The 16,747-nt window shown below is 39.4% G+C and overlaps 2 protein-coding genes, 1 long non-coding RNA gene, 1 other non-coding gene and 2 pseudogenes across 4 annotated transcripts; 2 read left to right on the top strand and 4 right to left on the bottom strand.

Moving 5' to 3' along the window:
- Positions 1 to 269: 269 nt before the first annotated feature.
- On the top strand, positions 270 to 2,031 carry TRM10 (tRNA (guanine(9)-N1)-methyltransferase-like protein). Its single transcript, XM_068468606.2, has 3 exons — positions 270 to 753; positions 1,194 to 1,553; positions 1,685 to 2,031. The coding sequence occupies exons 1-3, from the start codon at positions 349 to 351 to the stop codon at positions 1,904 to 1,906; spliced, it is 987 nt and encodes a 328-aa protein (XP_068324707.2). The 5' UTR covers positions 270 to 348; the 3' UTR covers positions 1,907 to 2,031.
- A 316-nt stretch (positions 2,032 to 2,347) lies between these two features.
- TRNAT-CGU (transfer RNA threonine (anticodon CGU)) lies at positions 2,348 to 2,419 on the top strand. The gene has a single exon. It is a non-coding gene; the product is annotated as a tRNA-Thr (tRNA).
- A 142-nt stretch (positions 2,420 to 2,561) lies between these two features.
- Positions 2,562 to 6,234, bottom strand: LOC137728652 (nuclear transcription factor Y subunit B-6-like). The gene is made up of 2 exons (XM_068467379.2): positions 6,165 to 6,234; positions 2,562 to 3,500 (listed from the first exon to the last, which is right to left on the bottom strand). Exons 1-2 carry the CDS (start codon positions 6,232 to 6,234, stop codon positions 2,716 to 2,718), a joined length of 855 nt encoding a protein of 284 aa, XP_068323480.2. The 3' UTR covers positions 2,562 to 2,715.
- A 1,472-nt stretch (positions 6,235 to 7,706) lies between these two features.
- On the bottom strand, positions 7,707 to 8,881 carry LOC148693970 (trihelix transcription factor GTL1-like; annotated as a pseudogene).
- LOC137728651 (uncharacterized) lies at positions 8,865 to 16,132 on the bottom strand (annotated as a pseudogene).
- On the bottom strand, positions 12,219 to 14,152 carry LOC148693969 (uncharacterized). Its single transcript, XR_015952548.1, has 4 exons — positions 13,892 to 14,152; positions 13,721 to 13,790; positions 13,108 to 13,169; positions 12,219 to 12,424 (listed from the first exon to the last, which is right to left on the bottom strand). It is a non-coding gene; the product is annotated as an uncharacterized LOC148693969 (long non-coding RNA).
- Positions 16,133 to 16,747: the final 615 nt, after the last annotated feature.

Raw genomic sequence — 16,747 nt, 5'->3', positions numbered from 1 at the left:
CACTCAAGTTCCAATTTTTTAAAAATGATTTATTACTTAGAAGGCAAGTAATAGAGTGAATTGACCTACTAGATAGAACATTTTTTTTCTCTTCAACTTATTACATTTCAACTTTCGACTACACACTCTTGTATAAATAAATAAAAATAAAAACAAAAGGCTTTGTAGCAAGCTACGTCGTTTCTCTTTGCGCAAACCGTCGTTATCGTTCCCAAACAAAACAAAAAAATAAAAAAAATAAAAAAAATTCAAAAACCCTAACAAAACATCCAGAGAAGTGAGAGAAAGAAGCCTCCATCTGAAATTACACAAAGCAGGAGCATTGTAGCCAGCAATAGCAATCGAAATATGGAGGGCAAAGAAAATCAGGAAAAAGGTCCTCAAGAGGAGGAATGCACGAATGGCGGCGGATCACTGTCGAAGAGCGCCCAGAAGAAGCTGTTGAAGCAGCAGAAATGGGAAGCGAAGAAGGCAGAGAAGAAAGCTCAGGAAAAAGAGCAAAAGAAGAGAGAGGTAGAGAGGAAGCGGAGGGAATGGGAGGAGAAGTTGGCGAGCTTGGGCGAGGAGGAGAGGGAGAAGCTGATAGAGGAGAGGAAGAGTCTGAGGAAGGAGAGGATGGAGCACAAGTCAGAGGAGCGAGCGGTGCAGACACAGAGACTGAGTAAAGCCAAAGAGTGCGGACAGAAGATCGTGATTGACCTCGAATTCTCTCACCTCATGACCCCCGCCGAGATCAACAGCCTCGTTCAACAGGTTGGCATTGCTTTGCTTGACTTCTTAGTCTTTGAGTCCGCGTTTTGTGTCTAGGATTGGATTGAATTGAATTGAATTGGATAGTTTATGACATTTAGGGCTCGTCAATGTATGTTGAACGAAGAAAATGATGTTAACTTGTAAACTTTTATTCTAGATTTTGTCCAAATTGAATGTGGAAGATGGATCAGTCTCGAAAGAAACTTATCAATCCCAATCCGACTGTTTTTGTAGGGATTGTACAGGCATGAATATTCCGTCTTTGCCTCTAACTTGGATAAAATTTGAAAGATGACATTCGCTGCTTCTTCGTTCAACATACACTGAAGAGTTATTTAGTCCAACTTTAGACACCAGACGGGGCTGTAGTTTCTGAAATCTTGATACTTGATTACAGCGTTGTTTATGTGTTTGTTTGGATACTGGAATTGTGAATGCAGATTATGTATTGTTACGCGGTGAACAAAAGGTGCAGCGAGCCAGGCCATCTGTGGTTGACAGGGTGCAAGGGAGACATGGGGAATGCATTAAAGAAGCTACCGGGGTTTGATAATTGGATCATAGAGAAGGAAGATCGACCCTACATTGAAGCTCTGGAAAACAAGAAGCAAAATCTGGTGTATCTGACTGCTGATTCGGAAAATGTGGTTAATGAGCTGGATGCAAGCAAGATATACATTGTTGGGGGATTGGTGGATCGGAATCGTTGGAAAGGGATCACCATGAAGAAAGCAGAGGAGCAGGGTATCCAAACGGCCAAACTCCCCATAGGCAACTACTTGAACATGTCCTCTTCCCAGGTATCATCTGTCTCTCTCTCTTTTATAAAGAACAGAAATATGTCACCGATAATGTGCATATCATCTTTTGCCATTTTCGATCCAATTGGTTGATAGAGGTTTGAGTTAACCAATTTTTGTTTTGGGAGCAGGTGCTAACTGTGAACCAAGTGATAGAGATACTGCTAAAGTATTTGGAAACAAAGGATTGGAAGGAGGCTTTCTTCCAAGTGATTCCTCAAAGAAAAAGGGGATGCCCGGCTGATTCAGATCAGCAATCTAAACAAGTGAATGGTGAAGAAAATGAAGAGAAAGATGATCAATTTGGAAGCAAAAAGCAGTGTGCTCAAGTCAAGGGCCTTCCAATTCCATGATTTGTTAAGAGAATGTGCCTTTCTATCTGTGTTTATGTTGGAGTTTAACATTCACACCACCTATTCACGGTGTCTTTTTGTAACAGAAGACGATCAATATAACAATGATAAGTGAAATTTCATTACATTTTGTTGTTGAAAGTTGAAGGAAGCCTGCTATTTGGCATGCAATGCAATTATATTTTCTGCATTCAGCAAGCTGATCTTCCACCATCCCATAGCTACTACCTTTGATGGCCACCCAACCCAAATCCATGGGGTTTAGTTTTTCATGAGTGTAAATTGCATCAATTAATACATACTATTGACTTGACTTTATATATATTTAATTATACAAAAAACAAGTAGAAGAAAGAAAAGCTGTAAAGGGTGGCAATTGGCCTTCATCAACAAAAGAAACATTAATTTTAAAAATATAAAGTTTTCAAAAATGACCAATTGGCTTCCATAGCATAGTGGTAGTGCGTTCGCTTCGTAAGCGAAAGGTCGCGAGTTCGATCCTCGCTGGGAGCTATTTTCAGTGTTTTTTTGTGTGTTTTATGTTGTGTCCCGACTAATCTTGATGTGAAAGGTTTAAACGTGGACTCTAGAGACAATGCCGGATGGCGTTCGGTCAAGTCATCGACTAAGATTTAAGAAAAAACACCACCAATTAAAGCAGACAACAAAGACTACAGCGTCTTTAATTTTATTACAGTACTTGGCTCAAATTAAAACACTACAACTCGAAGGACGGCGCGACGTAACATTACATTATTCAGTTCACCAGTCAGCACTCTGGTGATTCCATTCCAGTGCATTTCATGCATTCACGCTCCACCGTTTGCACCATTTGCATGTGGCAGCTGATGGTGATCACCATTTAGCATTGCGGCAGAACCACCACCCTGGAGCTGTGTGGACAATCCAGATGCTGCGGCAGCAGAAGCAGCATTCACATTATTGTTGGAGACCCACGCATCGGAGGGGTTCATGTACCCGAAAAATCCATGACCATGCTGATGATGAAAAGCAGCAGCAGCCGCCGCCATAGAGGTGCCATAGTACTGGTGGTGATCAATTGCCCTGCTGCTGGTACCACTACTAGTACCCGCCCCCTTGGCCAAGGACTCGCTTCTCATTAAGGAGGTCGTGGAGGACCCACGCTCGCCCTCCATCTCGCGGTAGCGGTGCAGGTAGAGGGTGAGTGGCTCGATGTAGTCATCAAAGCCGAGCTTGCTCATGGCCCACAGCACGTCTTCAGCAGTGATGGTCTTGCGCTGCTCGCGCTGGCAGCGCTCGTTGGCCTCCCCGGTGATGAAGCTGATGTACTCGGAGACGCACTCTTGGATGGTTTCCTTGGCGTCGTCGGAGATCTTGGCATGTGGGGGTAGGATCTTGCGCATGATTCTTATCACATTGGCTATCGGCATGAAACGGTCTTGCTCTCGCACCATGCACTCGTTATCATCGGCAGTGCCATTCGTGGTATTGGCATTGGAGGAGTTGTTAACAACATTGTTAACGTTGGTGGTGGTGGTAGTTTGTCTCCCCATCCCCATGCTGTATTGGTTCATCTCAGCCGGCCGAACGTTGATATCTGATAGTTTCAGCCCTGCATGGACTCTCAAATAATATATATTAGTATGTACACAAATAATCGTGAAAATAGAGTAATACTTGCAGTACATTTATGTTTGTTTTTTTTTTTTGGGTTCTTTAGATTTAAACCCTTGCAACTCTTAAACTCTACACAAAAACCCACATATATTATAACTTCTAAATAAAACCCAAATTTTAAAGATGATATCATGTTAGATAAAAGATGTCCATGAATTTGTGTTTATTTACAAAATCATGCCACCAAATCTCTTATACATTTCTTTTAGCTAGACATTTAATTTGTTTAGTATATTTTTTATATTGTGTGAACTCCTCCAATCCAAAATCTAATTTGATCAAATATATACGGACATATATTCTACATTTATGTATACTAATACCATAAAAAGAAGTAGGTAAATTAATTTTGTTACAAATTTAAAAAGTAGGCACATTAATTTTCATGTAATTATACAGTAGGTAAATTATTTTCATAAAATCAAACAATAATAGATATTGTTTTCAAAAAATTAATTTTCATAGTAGGTAAATTTTTTCATGCAATTATACAGTAGGTAAATTATTTTCATAAAATTAAACAATAAATATTGTTTTCAAAAAATTAATTTTTATAATAAGTAAACTAATTTCATGTAATTATACTGTAGGTATAAAATTAAACAATTGATATTGTTTTCATAAAATTAATTTTCATAGTAGGTAAATTATTTTCATAAAATTAAACAATAGATATTGTTGAAAATAAACACTAAATTAGGTATATTCAAATTGAAAGTTATTGTCGAAATTCAAAAAAAAAAAACCACATTAATTCCTCTATCTAGAACCATATTTCATGGCTACAAGACCTTGCCAAATTCAATGCACGTGATCAATTAAAACAAAATTACAAGAACTTTCCATACTGGCTTAGATGGGGTATATTAGGGATCCAAAAAAATATGAAAACGGAGACACAAACTTAATTTGGTAAGTTGCTTAGTTGGATCCTAATCATTGAGTTTTATTCGAATAAATATTTTATGATGGGCTAGAGGCTAGGAAAAATGAGTTTGGAGGGGGAAAGTTAAATTTTCAGTTTTTTTTTTTCATTAATTTTATTTTCATTTATACAAAAGGCATGAATACATAGACAAGGATCGAATGTTAACAATAAACAAAAATACTACTCATATTTGCAGTTTGTATCATCTGATTCATCTTTTTAATAGAGATATAAACCACGTGATGTAGATTCTACCTCTAATAAAAAGAAGGTATAAATAATGTTATAATATATGGTAAGCATACAACCTCTGTTAAAAAGATGGTATAAATAATGTTAAAACATGTGGTAAGTGTCATGTAGAGCTGGGGGCCTGGGGCCACGGGAGTACGTACGTACGTCACCTTTTGGAAGCCAAATTAAGCGGAAGGAATCACATGTAGTATAAATTAATTATTAGGGTTTTGCCTTTCGTGCATCGATTAAAAGTTAAGTCATTGCAAAACTAGAATATCAAAGTGCAATTAAAATTACCATTCTTAACATTTTTCATATAACATTTATACTATTTTTCTTATAGAAATGAGATTCATGAGATTCAATATGTTGATGAGCCATACTTCTATTACAAATATGATATAAAGTAGCATAATGTAGTAAGTGCAACAGCATAATGCATGAAAAGAGAAAAGACGAAAGAAAGCAGACAGATGGGGAGTGAGTGGAGTGGGACCGGGGATGCGTGATAGGATATGCATGCATGGAGGCCACTTGTTTAACATGGAGTCATAGATTGCATGTAAGATGGTTGCCACTTGTAAACTATCTTCTCTTCTCTGGCTACGAGATCAGCGGTTACATGTTTTTCAATTTTCATCACGCATATATTTTCTAATTCTTCTGCACATTGACATTGCTAAGCCTACCTGCTGCCTATATACGCCTATTTATGCATCCTCTAATTAAGTTTCAGGCATATCTTTATATAAATATCTTCTTGGCCCGGCCAGTCAGGTCCTCAGACTCAGATATATATTTACCAAAGTTAACAAATGATGAGTGGCAATGATATCGATCAAATGGACATGTTTGCCAATATATAATAATTCCAAGACTTAAGAATGATATATAATAGAGGAATCTGAACAGATCTATATGTAGATCGAGAGTGGAAGAGGGGGAGGAGGTAGAATGTCTGTACGTATGCGACCACTGATCTATTACTATTGAAAAAAAATATATGAAATGAAATGATTAGTAAGGATTAAACGGAGCTTCGATATATCCAAGGATGAGTACCAAAGAGCTGAAACCTCGCAACTGTATGAAGATAGAATTAGAACTAATTAAAAATTAATTTGTGAAATAAATGATCATCAAATTGGTGCAAATGCATGCGTTTCCTTCTAAGAGTATACAACTATAGATAGATCTCAAAGACAGACGGACGGTCAGGCTCTGAATTAACCAAGATACATAATTCTAATACATGCAATAGATATATATATATATACATACATATATATATATAAATGGTACCCCACACACACACACACACACACATATATATATCAAGAAGATCGTGTGTGTTTATATATATTTATTGTAAGAAATGTGAAATTATACGTAGGGAAGTTAATTATTAAAAAAATCAAGGAAGAATAGTTTTACCAGAAGCAGAGGTTGTGTTTGGGGTAGTCGTGGTCTTTTGATAGCCATGGTAACCTCCTGATCGTTCCATTATATTTTCCTGCCCTGATCTGCCTCTCTCTCTCTCTCTCTCTCTCTCTCTCTCTCTCTCAACAGTTTCTGAAAGAGGAGAAGACTCGAGTCAAGTTTGAACAAGCTATTACTTGGCAAGGGTCCACCTTTATACTGCTTTAAACTACGGAAAGGGATCCTCTCTGGATCCCTTCCTCTTAATCCATCAAGTTCGATAATCTTGAATCTTGACCGTTGAAATTTGATCAAACGGTTAAAATTATTATAATTTTAAAATGAACTCATGTTTGTAGCCGTTTGATCAAATTTCAACGGTCCGAATTTCCCAATTTGATGAATTAAGAGGAAGGAATTCAGATAGGAGCCATTTCCCTAAACTACAACCGACGTGGCAATCCCTAGTTACACGTGGCGCTACGTATTCATTTTATTTTTATTTGTTTATTTTAGTGTTCGGTAGTATATGGTCCAACACTTGAGACGAATCACTCTGTTATAACCGGATCACGTAATACTTAGTTGGGCCTTTTCTTTTTCTTTTGTTTTTTTGACTCAAATGTAAAAAGGTAGTGGGCTTGCGATCATCAGTCCAAGACGTGTTCTTCAAATATATAATGCGATTTTTTTTTATCAGAAAATCGATTATTATGATTTACAGAAGCGAATTTATTAATTTAATTTCGTGAAAGAATACGTCTTTAACCGGACCGCCGGCAAGGCAACGATTCCCCTTACACTCTGATCAGGCAGGGACTGAGGGGTTTCATTTGCATGGCATCGTTTCCCAATCGGCGTAGCCCTGCACAGACAGACACCATGCACATTATATATACACCCCATCACCACGACCACGACCACCCCGACCACCACCACTCTTCCTCAACATTCATCGCCATTCAACTGTTGGTATTACAATTTGAAGAAAATATGGATCAAGTGAGTGTCTCCATTCTGGTATTCCTTTTGGTGGCGGCCATTGTGTTGTTGGGGCCTCTGCTGATGGGTCCGCTGCACCCTCCTGCTCTTGCTCTGATCCTGGTCATCCCCATCATTTTGGGAGTGGTTTGGTTCTTTATGAACCAGGCTTGAATCATGCCAATGGCGCGGCAATCATGTCCTATATCTATATGCATAATAACATGCAATCTATTGTATGATTGTTTACCCTTAAATAAATGACTTGATTAATTAATGGATGTCTACTACTTGCTTGGTTTACTTTTTATTTATCCGTCTTCGTTTTTCTTTCATGCATTGTATTATGGCCCAGTCACGTTAAGCACATGTTAATCTGCACTTAAAATTAATGATCTCAAATTCATTTCTTCTTTTGTTTCTGAATGTTGTTTGAATGTTAACTTCGTCTGAATAATAAATAACCCGGTGGCAGTGAAATATAAATAACGAAATCCCTGATCGAAGCGACAGGATCATTTAATTTGTTTATTTGCAATTCCATCGTCTATTTCTTTCTAACAAACCCTCTTTCGATTAGCAAAGCAAACACCACGCCTCTGCTAATTGCAATAAAAAGTTCAATCGAGATACAAAGTTAAACGTCAATATAATATAAAAAGTAATCGAGATACAACTTCTTCACCAGATCTCCAGAGATATAAGATAACAATACGACCCACAAAACTAAACATCAATTAGCCATCATCAAAGATCAGAGCAGCATTCATCTCTCTCTCTCTCTCTCTCCCCGTTATCAATATCACAAGTTAGAAGATGTTTTGGATACCGTCATCACTCCTTCACTCTTTTGCTACTGTTTTTCAATATTGGCCTCGTTCTGGCTGCTTGTGCGGTTAAAGCCATTCCCGAAACTTACAAGTGCGCTTTTATGGAGCAACTCCAATTCATGAAAATATGGACAAAGCTTGGCATTTAAAGGGCGCTTATTGTCTGATCCCATGCTCCTTCTGAAATACTTGTTGATGTTTTCCCATTTCTCCCTGCACTTCCTTCCTGACCGGACGTAGCCCATTTCATGCATCTTAACAGATATCTCCTCCCATGTGCGTCCCTTTGGAGTACCTGCAACGCGAAACTTGTGTTCGAAAGCAGCCCGCTGCGTTATGAGGGCCTGTACTTCCTTCTGGCCATCTTCTATCCGTTGCATCACTATGGCTCACCAACTTCAGGTCTCTCTGCATGCCATTGTCTTCCTTCCCATTTCCTTCCACGCGTTGGTGATCATATTTAGGTACTACCGATATTGGTATTGGTGCTGCTGTTGGTGCTGGTGCTCGTTCGGGTGCTGTTGCTGCTGATGGTTGGGGGACTTGAATTTCATAGCCCAAATAATTCTGGATAAAGGAAATGAGCGCAAGGTTGCTAGATGTCTCTTGGGCTCTTATCTCCGTATCCCTTTTCAGTCTGTCTAACTCCTGCTGCTTCCAGGCTTCTTCCCTTAATAATCTCTCTTCCTCCTTCTTTTCTACCATCTCTATTAACTGCTTATGCATCTGCTCTTTCTGCTCCATCACTTTCTTCACCAGACTTCCCAGAAATAGCTCGACCCTTTCAATTTCAAGCCCGTTTCCGCTCCTCGGACTCGTCTTTCTCTTCCGGTTCACGGGTTCTTCACCTTGTGCTTTTAAACACTTGTCACGATCATCATCATCTGGTGATGAACTGAACGAAAATAGACAACACTCTGATTAAAACAATATACATTACAACAAACAACACTTTGTTAAACTGGTACTAATAAATGCACACTAGTAGCATTGCGGCAGAACCACCACCCTGGAGCTGGGTGGACGATCCAGATGCTGCGGCAGCAGAAGCAGCATTCACATTATTGTTGGAGACGAACGCATCGAATGGGTTCATGTACCCGAAAAAGCCATGACCATGCTGATGATGAAAAGCAGCAGCAGCCGACGCCATAGAGGTGCCATAGTAGTATAGTACTGGTTGTGATCAATTACCCTGCTGCTGGTACCACTACTAGTACCCGCCCCCTTGGCCAAGGACTCGCTTCTCATTAAGGAGGTCGTGGAGGACCCGCGCTCGCCCTCCATCTCGCGGTAGCGGTGCAGGTAGAGGGTGAGTGGCTCGATGTAGTCATCAAAGCCGAGCTTGCTCATGGCCCACAGCACGTCTTCAGCAGTGATGGTCTTGCGCTGCTCGCGCTGGCAGCACTCGTTGGCCTCCCCGGTGATGAAGCTGATGTACTCGGAGACGCACTCTTGGATGGTTTCCTTGGCGTCGTCGGAGATCTTAGCATGTGGGGGTAGGATCTGTTGGAAGTCAAACAGTCTCCAGCAACACAAACAAGAAGCTAACGGCTAGTTTTGTGTAAATAGGCTAACGGCTAGTTTTCTCAAGCTAAAGTCCAAGAGACAAATGAAGGGCTGAGATTGAAACTGTGCTGTAAGGCTTAAATTAGAGTAGTACAATGTTAGGTTGTGTTCCTTGTCTTATTCCTAAAGTGAGATAAGAATGTTGACTGTAAAACCCTACTACTCTGATGATACATATCTATATATATATATATATATATATATATATATATATGAAATGAATGATGCTGCAATGATAAGCAGCTTTCACTCTTATTCTCATTCCCTCTTGCTTTGAATACCTCATAGAAATACTCACTGAAATTCCTTACAAAACAATCAGAATACAAAACATTAATATGGCGTCAGAGCTCAAGTTGGATTAAAAAAACCAGCTGGGCGTTGTGAAGCTATTTTTCAGGGGAGATTTCAAGTATTTGAAACCCCAGAAAGTGATTCAAGAACCAAGAAATGTCTGGGTCAAGGAGCAACGGTGGTGAGCTTAAAACTCCCATTTTTAATGGAGAGAACTATGATTTTTGGAGGATAAGGATGACCACCATTTTCATGTCTCAAGACCTGTGGAAAATGGTTCAAGAAGGGTATGAAGTCCCAGATTCAGATGATGAGTCAGAGGATGATGAAGAACTCATTGCAACTCAAAGAGCATCTCTGAGAGAAAATGGGATGAAAGATGCTAAGGCGCTGGGGATAATACAAGGAGCAGCCTCAAATGCTATTTTTCCTTGGATATCAAATGAAAAGACATCCAAAGCTGCTTGGGAAGTTCTTCAAAGAGAATACAGAGGTGACAAGAAGGTAACCAAAGTAAAGCTTCAATCTTTAAGACGTGATTTTGAATATACTCACATGAAAGAAGATGAACCGCTTAATGATTACTTTACTAGTTTGTTTGATGTTGTGAATCAAATGAAAACTATTAGTGAAGAACTACCTAGGGAAAGACTTGTACATAAATTGTTAATCAGTTTGACAAAACCCTATGACTTTATAGTAAATGTTATAGAGGAAACTAAGGACATTGATACACTTGATGCACAAAAGGTTATAGCCTCATTGAGAGCTTTTGAGCAAAGGCTAGAGAGACATGCTGATGCAGCCACATAGAGGGCTTTTCAGTCAGTTAGTATCAATCCTAGATAGGGCAGTTCAACTGGGCAATACAACAGTTTCAAGCAACAAAAGAAGCCATGGAAAGGGGAATCTAAGAAATGGGAAGGAAGACCAAGTGAGTCTACCAAAAACAAAGGTGTTGGTGGGACAAAACCACAGTGTACAATTTGTGATAAGGCCTATTTTGGTGTTTGTTGGTTCAAAGGGAAACCTAAATGCAGTAAATGTAACAAGTTTGGTCACTTGTCCAAAGATTGTGGTTCTAAAAGAAACCAACTAGTGAACTATGCACAAAAGACTGAAGGAAAAATGTGTTCTATGCTTGCAATGTCACAACTGTTAAGAAAAACAAAGATATATGGTATATTGACAGTGGGTGCAGCAATCATATGACTGCACATGAGTCTCTACTTATCAATATTGACAGAGAATTCACTGCGAAGGTTAAGATGGGCAATGGTCAACTTGTAAGTGCCATTGGTAGAGGCACCTTGGTGATTGACACAAAGCAAGGAAGGAGATACATCAAAGAAGTTATATTGGTGCCTAGACTTCATGAAAACTTATTGAGTGTAGGCCAAATGATCATACATGGTTATTTCTTACTTTTTGGAGATTCAGTGGTTGAAATCTTTGATGATAGAAGTTTGCAGAACATGGTCACAAAAGTATTAATGACAAAAAACAAGAGTTTCCCATTGTTACTCAATTATAATCAAGTTATCTCACTAAGAGCTAGTGTCACAGAGAGTACTTGGTTGTGGCATAAGAGATATGGTCACTTGAACTTTCAAAGCTTGAAAAACCTGCAGTGAATGGAGATGGTTCAAGGACTACAAAAACTGCATGAAGAAAATGAAATATGTGAAGGGTGTGTTTTAGGCAAACACCATAGAGAGAGTTTTGAAGCAGGAAAGTCTTGGAGGGCTACACAACCATTGGAAATCATCCACACAGATGTATGTGGTGCAATGCAAACTGCAACAATGAGTGGTAACAAGTACTTCCTAACCTTCATAGATGACTATTCTAGAATGTGTTGCGTATACTTCATGAGACAAAAATCAGATGTATTCAGTATATTCAAGAAGTTCAAAATGATGGTTGAATTGCAATGTGGTTACAAGATCAAGAAAGTAAGAAGTGATAGAAGAGGTGAGTACATCTCAATCGAATTCAACTCTTTCTGTGAAAGCATGGGATTATAAAGACAGTTGACAGTGGCTTATACCCCTCAACAAAATAGGGTTGCTGAGAGGAAGAACAAAACCATAATTGAAATAGTGAAGTCCATGCTCTATGAAAAATGGATTCCTTATCAATTATAGGGAAAAGTTGTGAATACAGCTGTCTATTTGTTAAATAAATGCCCAACAAGTTCATTGGAGAAGAAGACTATATTTAAAGCCTCTAGTGGAAGGAAACTAGGTGTGAAACACTTAAAAGGGTTTGGCTCAATATACTATGCACTAATTGACACGCCCCGACCCCGATATTCCCCGAATACCAGGATAAGCACGTGTTGGCCGACACCCAAGGGTGACGAAAGCCATTTATTAAGTGCAAATGCTGAAAATAAGGGATAAATAAGGTTTATAAATATAAAAGAATAATGAATATGCAAATAAGGATCGTGTTCAGAGCACACCTCTAATCTAGAACACTAGAAGAAAATAATATAAAATTGAATGAAACAAAGGAGTGGGTCCTACACCGAGAGAACTCGAAGATGCCGATGCGGAAGTGCCTGGACGTCGGGATTGTATGCCTCGATTCTAAGTCCTGAAGGGGGCGCAAAACAAACATGAGTGGACCAAGTTGATATATATATAATAAAACAGTTATCAACATACTAACCCCCAGGTTTTATGAAAACACATATATAATGATAAACATAGGTTTTCCGAAACCTAGCATGTCGTGCAATGTCTCAAATCATCGTTCGCATAAAATAATAATCACTAGTGAATGTCCAATATAACACTTCAGGCCCCATACCGGCTCCCCGTCTCTGAGCACACAGTCAGAGGAAAATGCACTTCAGGCCCCTTGCCGGCTCCCCGTCTCTGAGCAGACAGTCAGAGGAAAACACACTCCAGGCCCTATGCCAACACCAAACCGTCGCCCGGGACGGACCGGATCTATCCCTACGTCCCGTAGCGGAAGGGACCACTAGGTAAGTACAAAACCAGTGAACATACATATATTGAAAATCAACTTCATAGTATAAAGTCATCCATCATCTATACTATAAAGAGGTGTTCTAAACATGTTCTAAATATCATATCGTCATCCATCAGATATGCTATAAGAACATGGGTTATAGGAAAAATAGTAATAATTCAAACTAACCTTAGTAAGCATGTTATCTCAAAACGTTTCATAAAACATAATCGTAAAGTCATGCTTTTCTGTGTATGCAATTCTACCATTAAAACATGCATTTTTAGAAGGGGTCCACTCACAGTACTTCGCCGTCGAAAAGCCACGCCACTAGCGAAGACGGAAACGCCACAAATAATCGCCCCTAAGCACATAAATGGTACATTTAGTCAAACTCTACTCAAACGAATGAATTTGGGAAAACGGACATCGGAAACGGGTTTAGGACGTCGAAATTAGCCTAGGAGGGGTCCCACACGAAAACCCAAAAAGTCAACGGTCAAACCGGTCAAAGTCAAAGTCAACGCTGACCGTTGACCGGGTCAATGGTCAACGGGTCACGGGTCACGAGTCAACGGGTTACGGGTTTGGGCTTTAGGGTTTTGGGTTAGGGTAATTGGGTTTAGGTTTTAGGTGGGTTGGGTTTGGGTTAGAATGAAAGTGGGTTTGGGTTTGAAACCTCATGGCCCAAGGCCTAATTTAAAAGGGGAAATGGGTTTGGGCTGCAACCAAGGTTTTGGGCTTGGCAGGAAAGGCCCAAAGGCCTTGGGTTTGGAGTTCGCCGGATTTCCAAGGAGGGAGAAGGCCGGATTTCGGCCGGAGATTTCCCAAGCTCCGTTGGAGCTCAAAACTCAACCAAAACATGTCATTCAATATACCAAAATGAAGCCCCGAAGGTAAGGAATCGAAATATACCCTTGGTTCCCATCATTGTGGTCGGAGTTGGCCGGAAAACAGCCTGGAAGCCACGGGTGTCCGCCGGAAACTGGGTAAGATTCAAATGAGTGTAACTTCTTCAATACTCAATGAAATTAGGTGAAACAAAAAGGAAAGTTGTAGTACTCAGCGAGACGAAGAGATTGATACCTCGCACGCCGGCCAAATCGCCGTGGTTTGGCCGGAAATTTCCTCGAAAGGGGCGGTGCTCGCCGGAAAACTGGGAAATGTCTCCGAGGTGGTTTCTTCATGGTTTGACGTCCAAAACACAACCACGGGGTTAGAAAAGAGTTATAGGTGTGGGCATGGGTGTGTGTGTGTGTGTGTTCTTGTCGGAGGAAGGAGAAGAGAGAAATGGGGGAGTTTCGAAGGAAAGGAGAAGGTGCAGACAAAACAAAACAAAAGAAAGGAAAAGAAGAAAAAAGAAAAAAGAAAAAGAAGAAAGAAGAAGGGAGGGACACGGCAGGGGGGACAAAACAGGGGGTGGGCCCCTTGGGCTCACCAAATAAGGTTCCAAAAACAATTTTAAAAAGGAAGGTATCCCCCAAATTTAGTGAAAATACAAAAATACTTATTTTCTTACGTAAATCGCGGGACGGGTTCTTACACTAATACCATCACAGTTGAGACACAAGCTGTAGGAAACTAGCAACAAGTGCATTTTTGTAGGTTATGATAACTGTGAAAAAAGGTATAGATTGTTTAACTTGAAAACACAGAAAATCAACATCTTAAGGATGTGGTCTTCAATGAAGATACAAGGTGGAATTGGGAAGATGGTGTAAAAGCTGACATATCAGTACCAATGACAATTGCTGGAACTGACAATGTAATTGAGTCACAAACTCAAATCTCTGCTCACTCACCAAATCAGTCTCAACAATATCAGTTGTTGCAATCACCTCAACATACTTCACCTCAATCTCAGAGTGAAAGTTCTCAAAATACACAGAATTATGTCTCCCAAAACTTCACTCCTAATTCTACTCCTGTGAAACTGAAGAGCTTAAGGAAAGATTCGTGTATCTCAAGGAGTTACTTGGAATGCAAGCAGGAAACAATTTGAAGGGAAGTGTTGGAGGTCAAACAGTCTCCAATAACACAAACAAGAAGCTAACGGTGTGTAAATAGGTTAACGGCTAAGTTTCTCAAGCTAAAGTCCAAGAGACAAATGAAGGGCTAAGATTGAAACTGTGCTGTAAGGCTTAGATTAGAGTAGTACAATGTTAGGTTGTGTTCCTTGTCTGATTCCTAAATTGAGATAAGAATGTTAACTGTAAAACCCTACTCTGATGATATATATATGAAATGAATGCTGCTGCAATGATAAGCAGCTATCACTCTTATTCTCATTCCCTTTTGCTCTGAATACTTCATAGAAATACTCACTGAAATTCCTTACAAAACACTCAGAATACAAAACATAAACAGGATCTTGCGCATGATTCTTATCATATTGGCTATCGGCATGAAACGGTCTTGCTCTCGCACCGTGCACTCGTTATCATTGGTAGTGCCATTAGTGGTATTGGCATTGGAGGAGTGGTTAACGTTGGTGGTGGTGGTAGTTTGTCTCCCCATCCCCATGCTATATTGGTTCATCTCAGCCGGCCTCACGTTGATATCTGATAGTTTCAACCCTGCATGGACTCTCAAATAATATATTAGTACACAAATGATCGTGAAAATAGAGTAATACTTGCAGTATATTTATTTTTGTTTTTTTTTTCATCAACTTTATTTTCATTTATACAAAAGGGCATGAACACATAGACAGAGATCGAATGTTAAAAATAAACAAAAATACTACTAATATTAACTATTTATATCATCTCATTCATCCCTTTAACACAAATATAAACTATGTGTTGTAGATTTTACCTCTAATAGAAAGAAGGTATAAATAATATTATAATATGTGATAAGTATATAAATAATGTTAAAACATGTGGTAAGTGTCATGTGGAGCTGGGGCCACGGGAGTACGTAGGTACGTCACTTTTTGGAAGCCAGATTAAGGGGAAGGAATCACATATTGTAGTATAAATTAATTATTAGGGTTTTGCCTTTCGTGCTTAGATTAAAAGTTAAGTCATTGCAAAACTAGAGTATCAATGTATAATGCGATTTTTTCATCAGAAAATCGATTATTATGATTTACAGCAGCGAATTTATTAATTTAATTTAATTTCGTGAAAGAATACGTCTTTAACCGGACCGGCGGCAAGCCAACGATTCCCCTTACACTATGATCAGGCAGGGACTGAGGGGTTTCATTTGCATGGCATCGTTTCCCAATCGTTGTAGCCCTGCACAGACAGACACCATGCACATTATATATACACCCCACCACCACGACCACCACCACTCTTCCTCAACATTCATCGCCATTCAACTGTTGGTATTATAATTTGAAGAAAATATGGATCAAGTGAGTGTCTCCATTCTGGTATTCCTTTTGGTGGCGGCCATTGTGTTGTTGGGGCCTCTGCTGATGGGTCCGCTGCACCCTCCTGCTCTTGCTCTGATCCTGGTCATCCCCATCATTTTGGGAGTGGTTTGGTTCTTTATGAGCCAGGCTTGAATCATGCCAATGGCGCGGCAATCATGTCCTATATCTATATGCATAATAACATGCAATCTATTGTATGATTGTTTACCCTTAAATAAATGACATGATTAATTAATGTATGTCTACTACTTGCTTGTTTTACTTTTTATTTTATCTGTCTTCGTTTTTCTTTCATGCATTGTATTATGGCCCAGTCACGTTAAGCACATGTTAATCTGCACTTAAAATTAATGATCCCAAATTCATTTCTTCTTCTGTTTCTGAATGTTGTTTGAATGTTAACTTCGTCTGAATAATGAATAACCCGGCGGCAGTGAAATATAAATAACGAAATCCCTGATCGAAGCGACAGGATCATTTAATTTGTTTATTTGCAATTCCATCGTCTATTTCTTTCTAACAAATCCTCTTTCGATTAGCAAAGCAAACACCAC

Source organism: Pyrus communis, chromosome 10 (assembly GCF_041283825.1).
Source record: "Pyrus communis isolate YQ-2024b chromosome 10, ASM4128382v1, whole genome shotgun sequence".
NCBI lineage: Eukaryota > Viridiplantae > Streptophyta > Magnoliopsida > Rosales > Rosaceae > Pyrus > Pyrus communis.
Note: the sequence above shows the minus strand (reverse complement) of the source record. Positions and strands in the feature narration are given on the sequence as shown.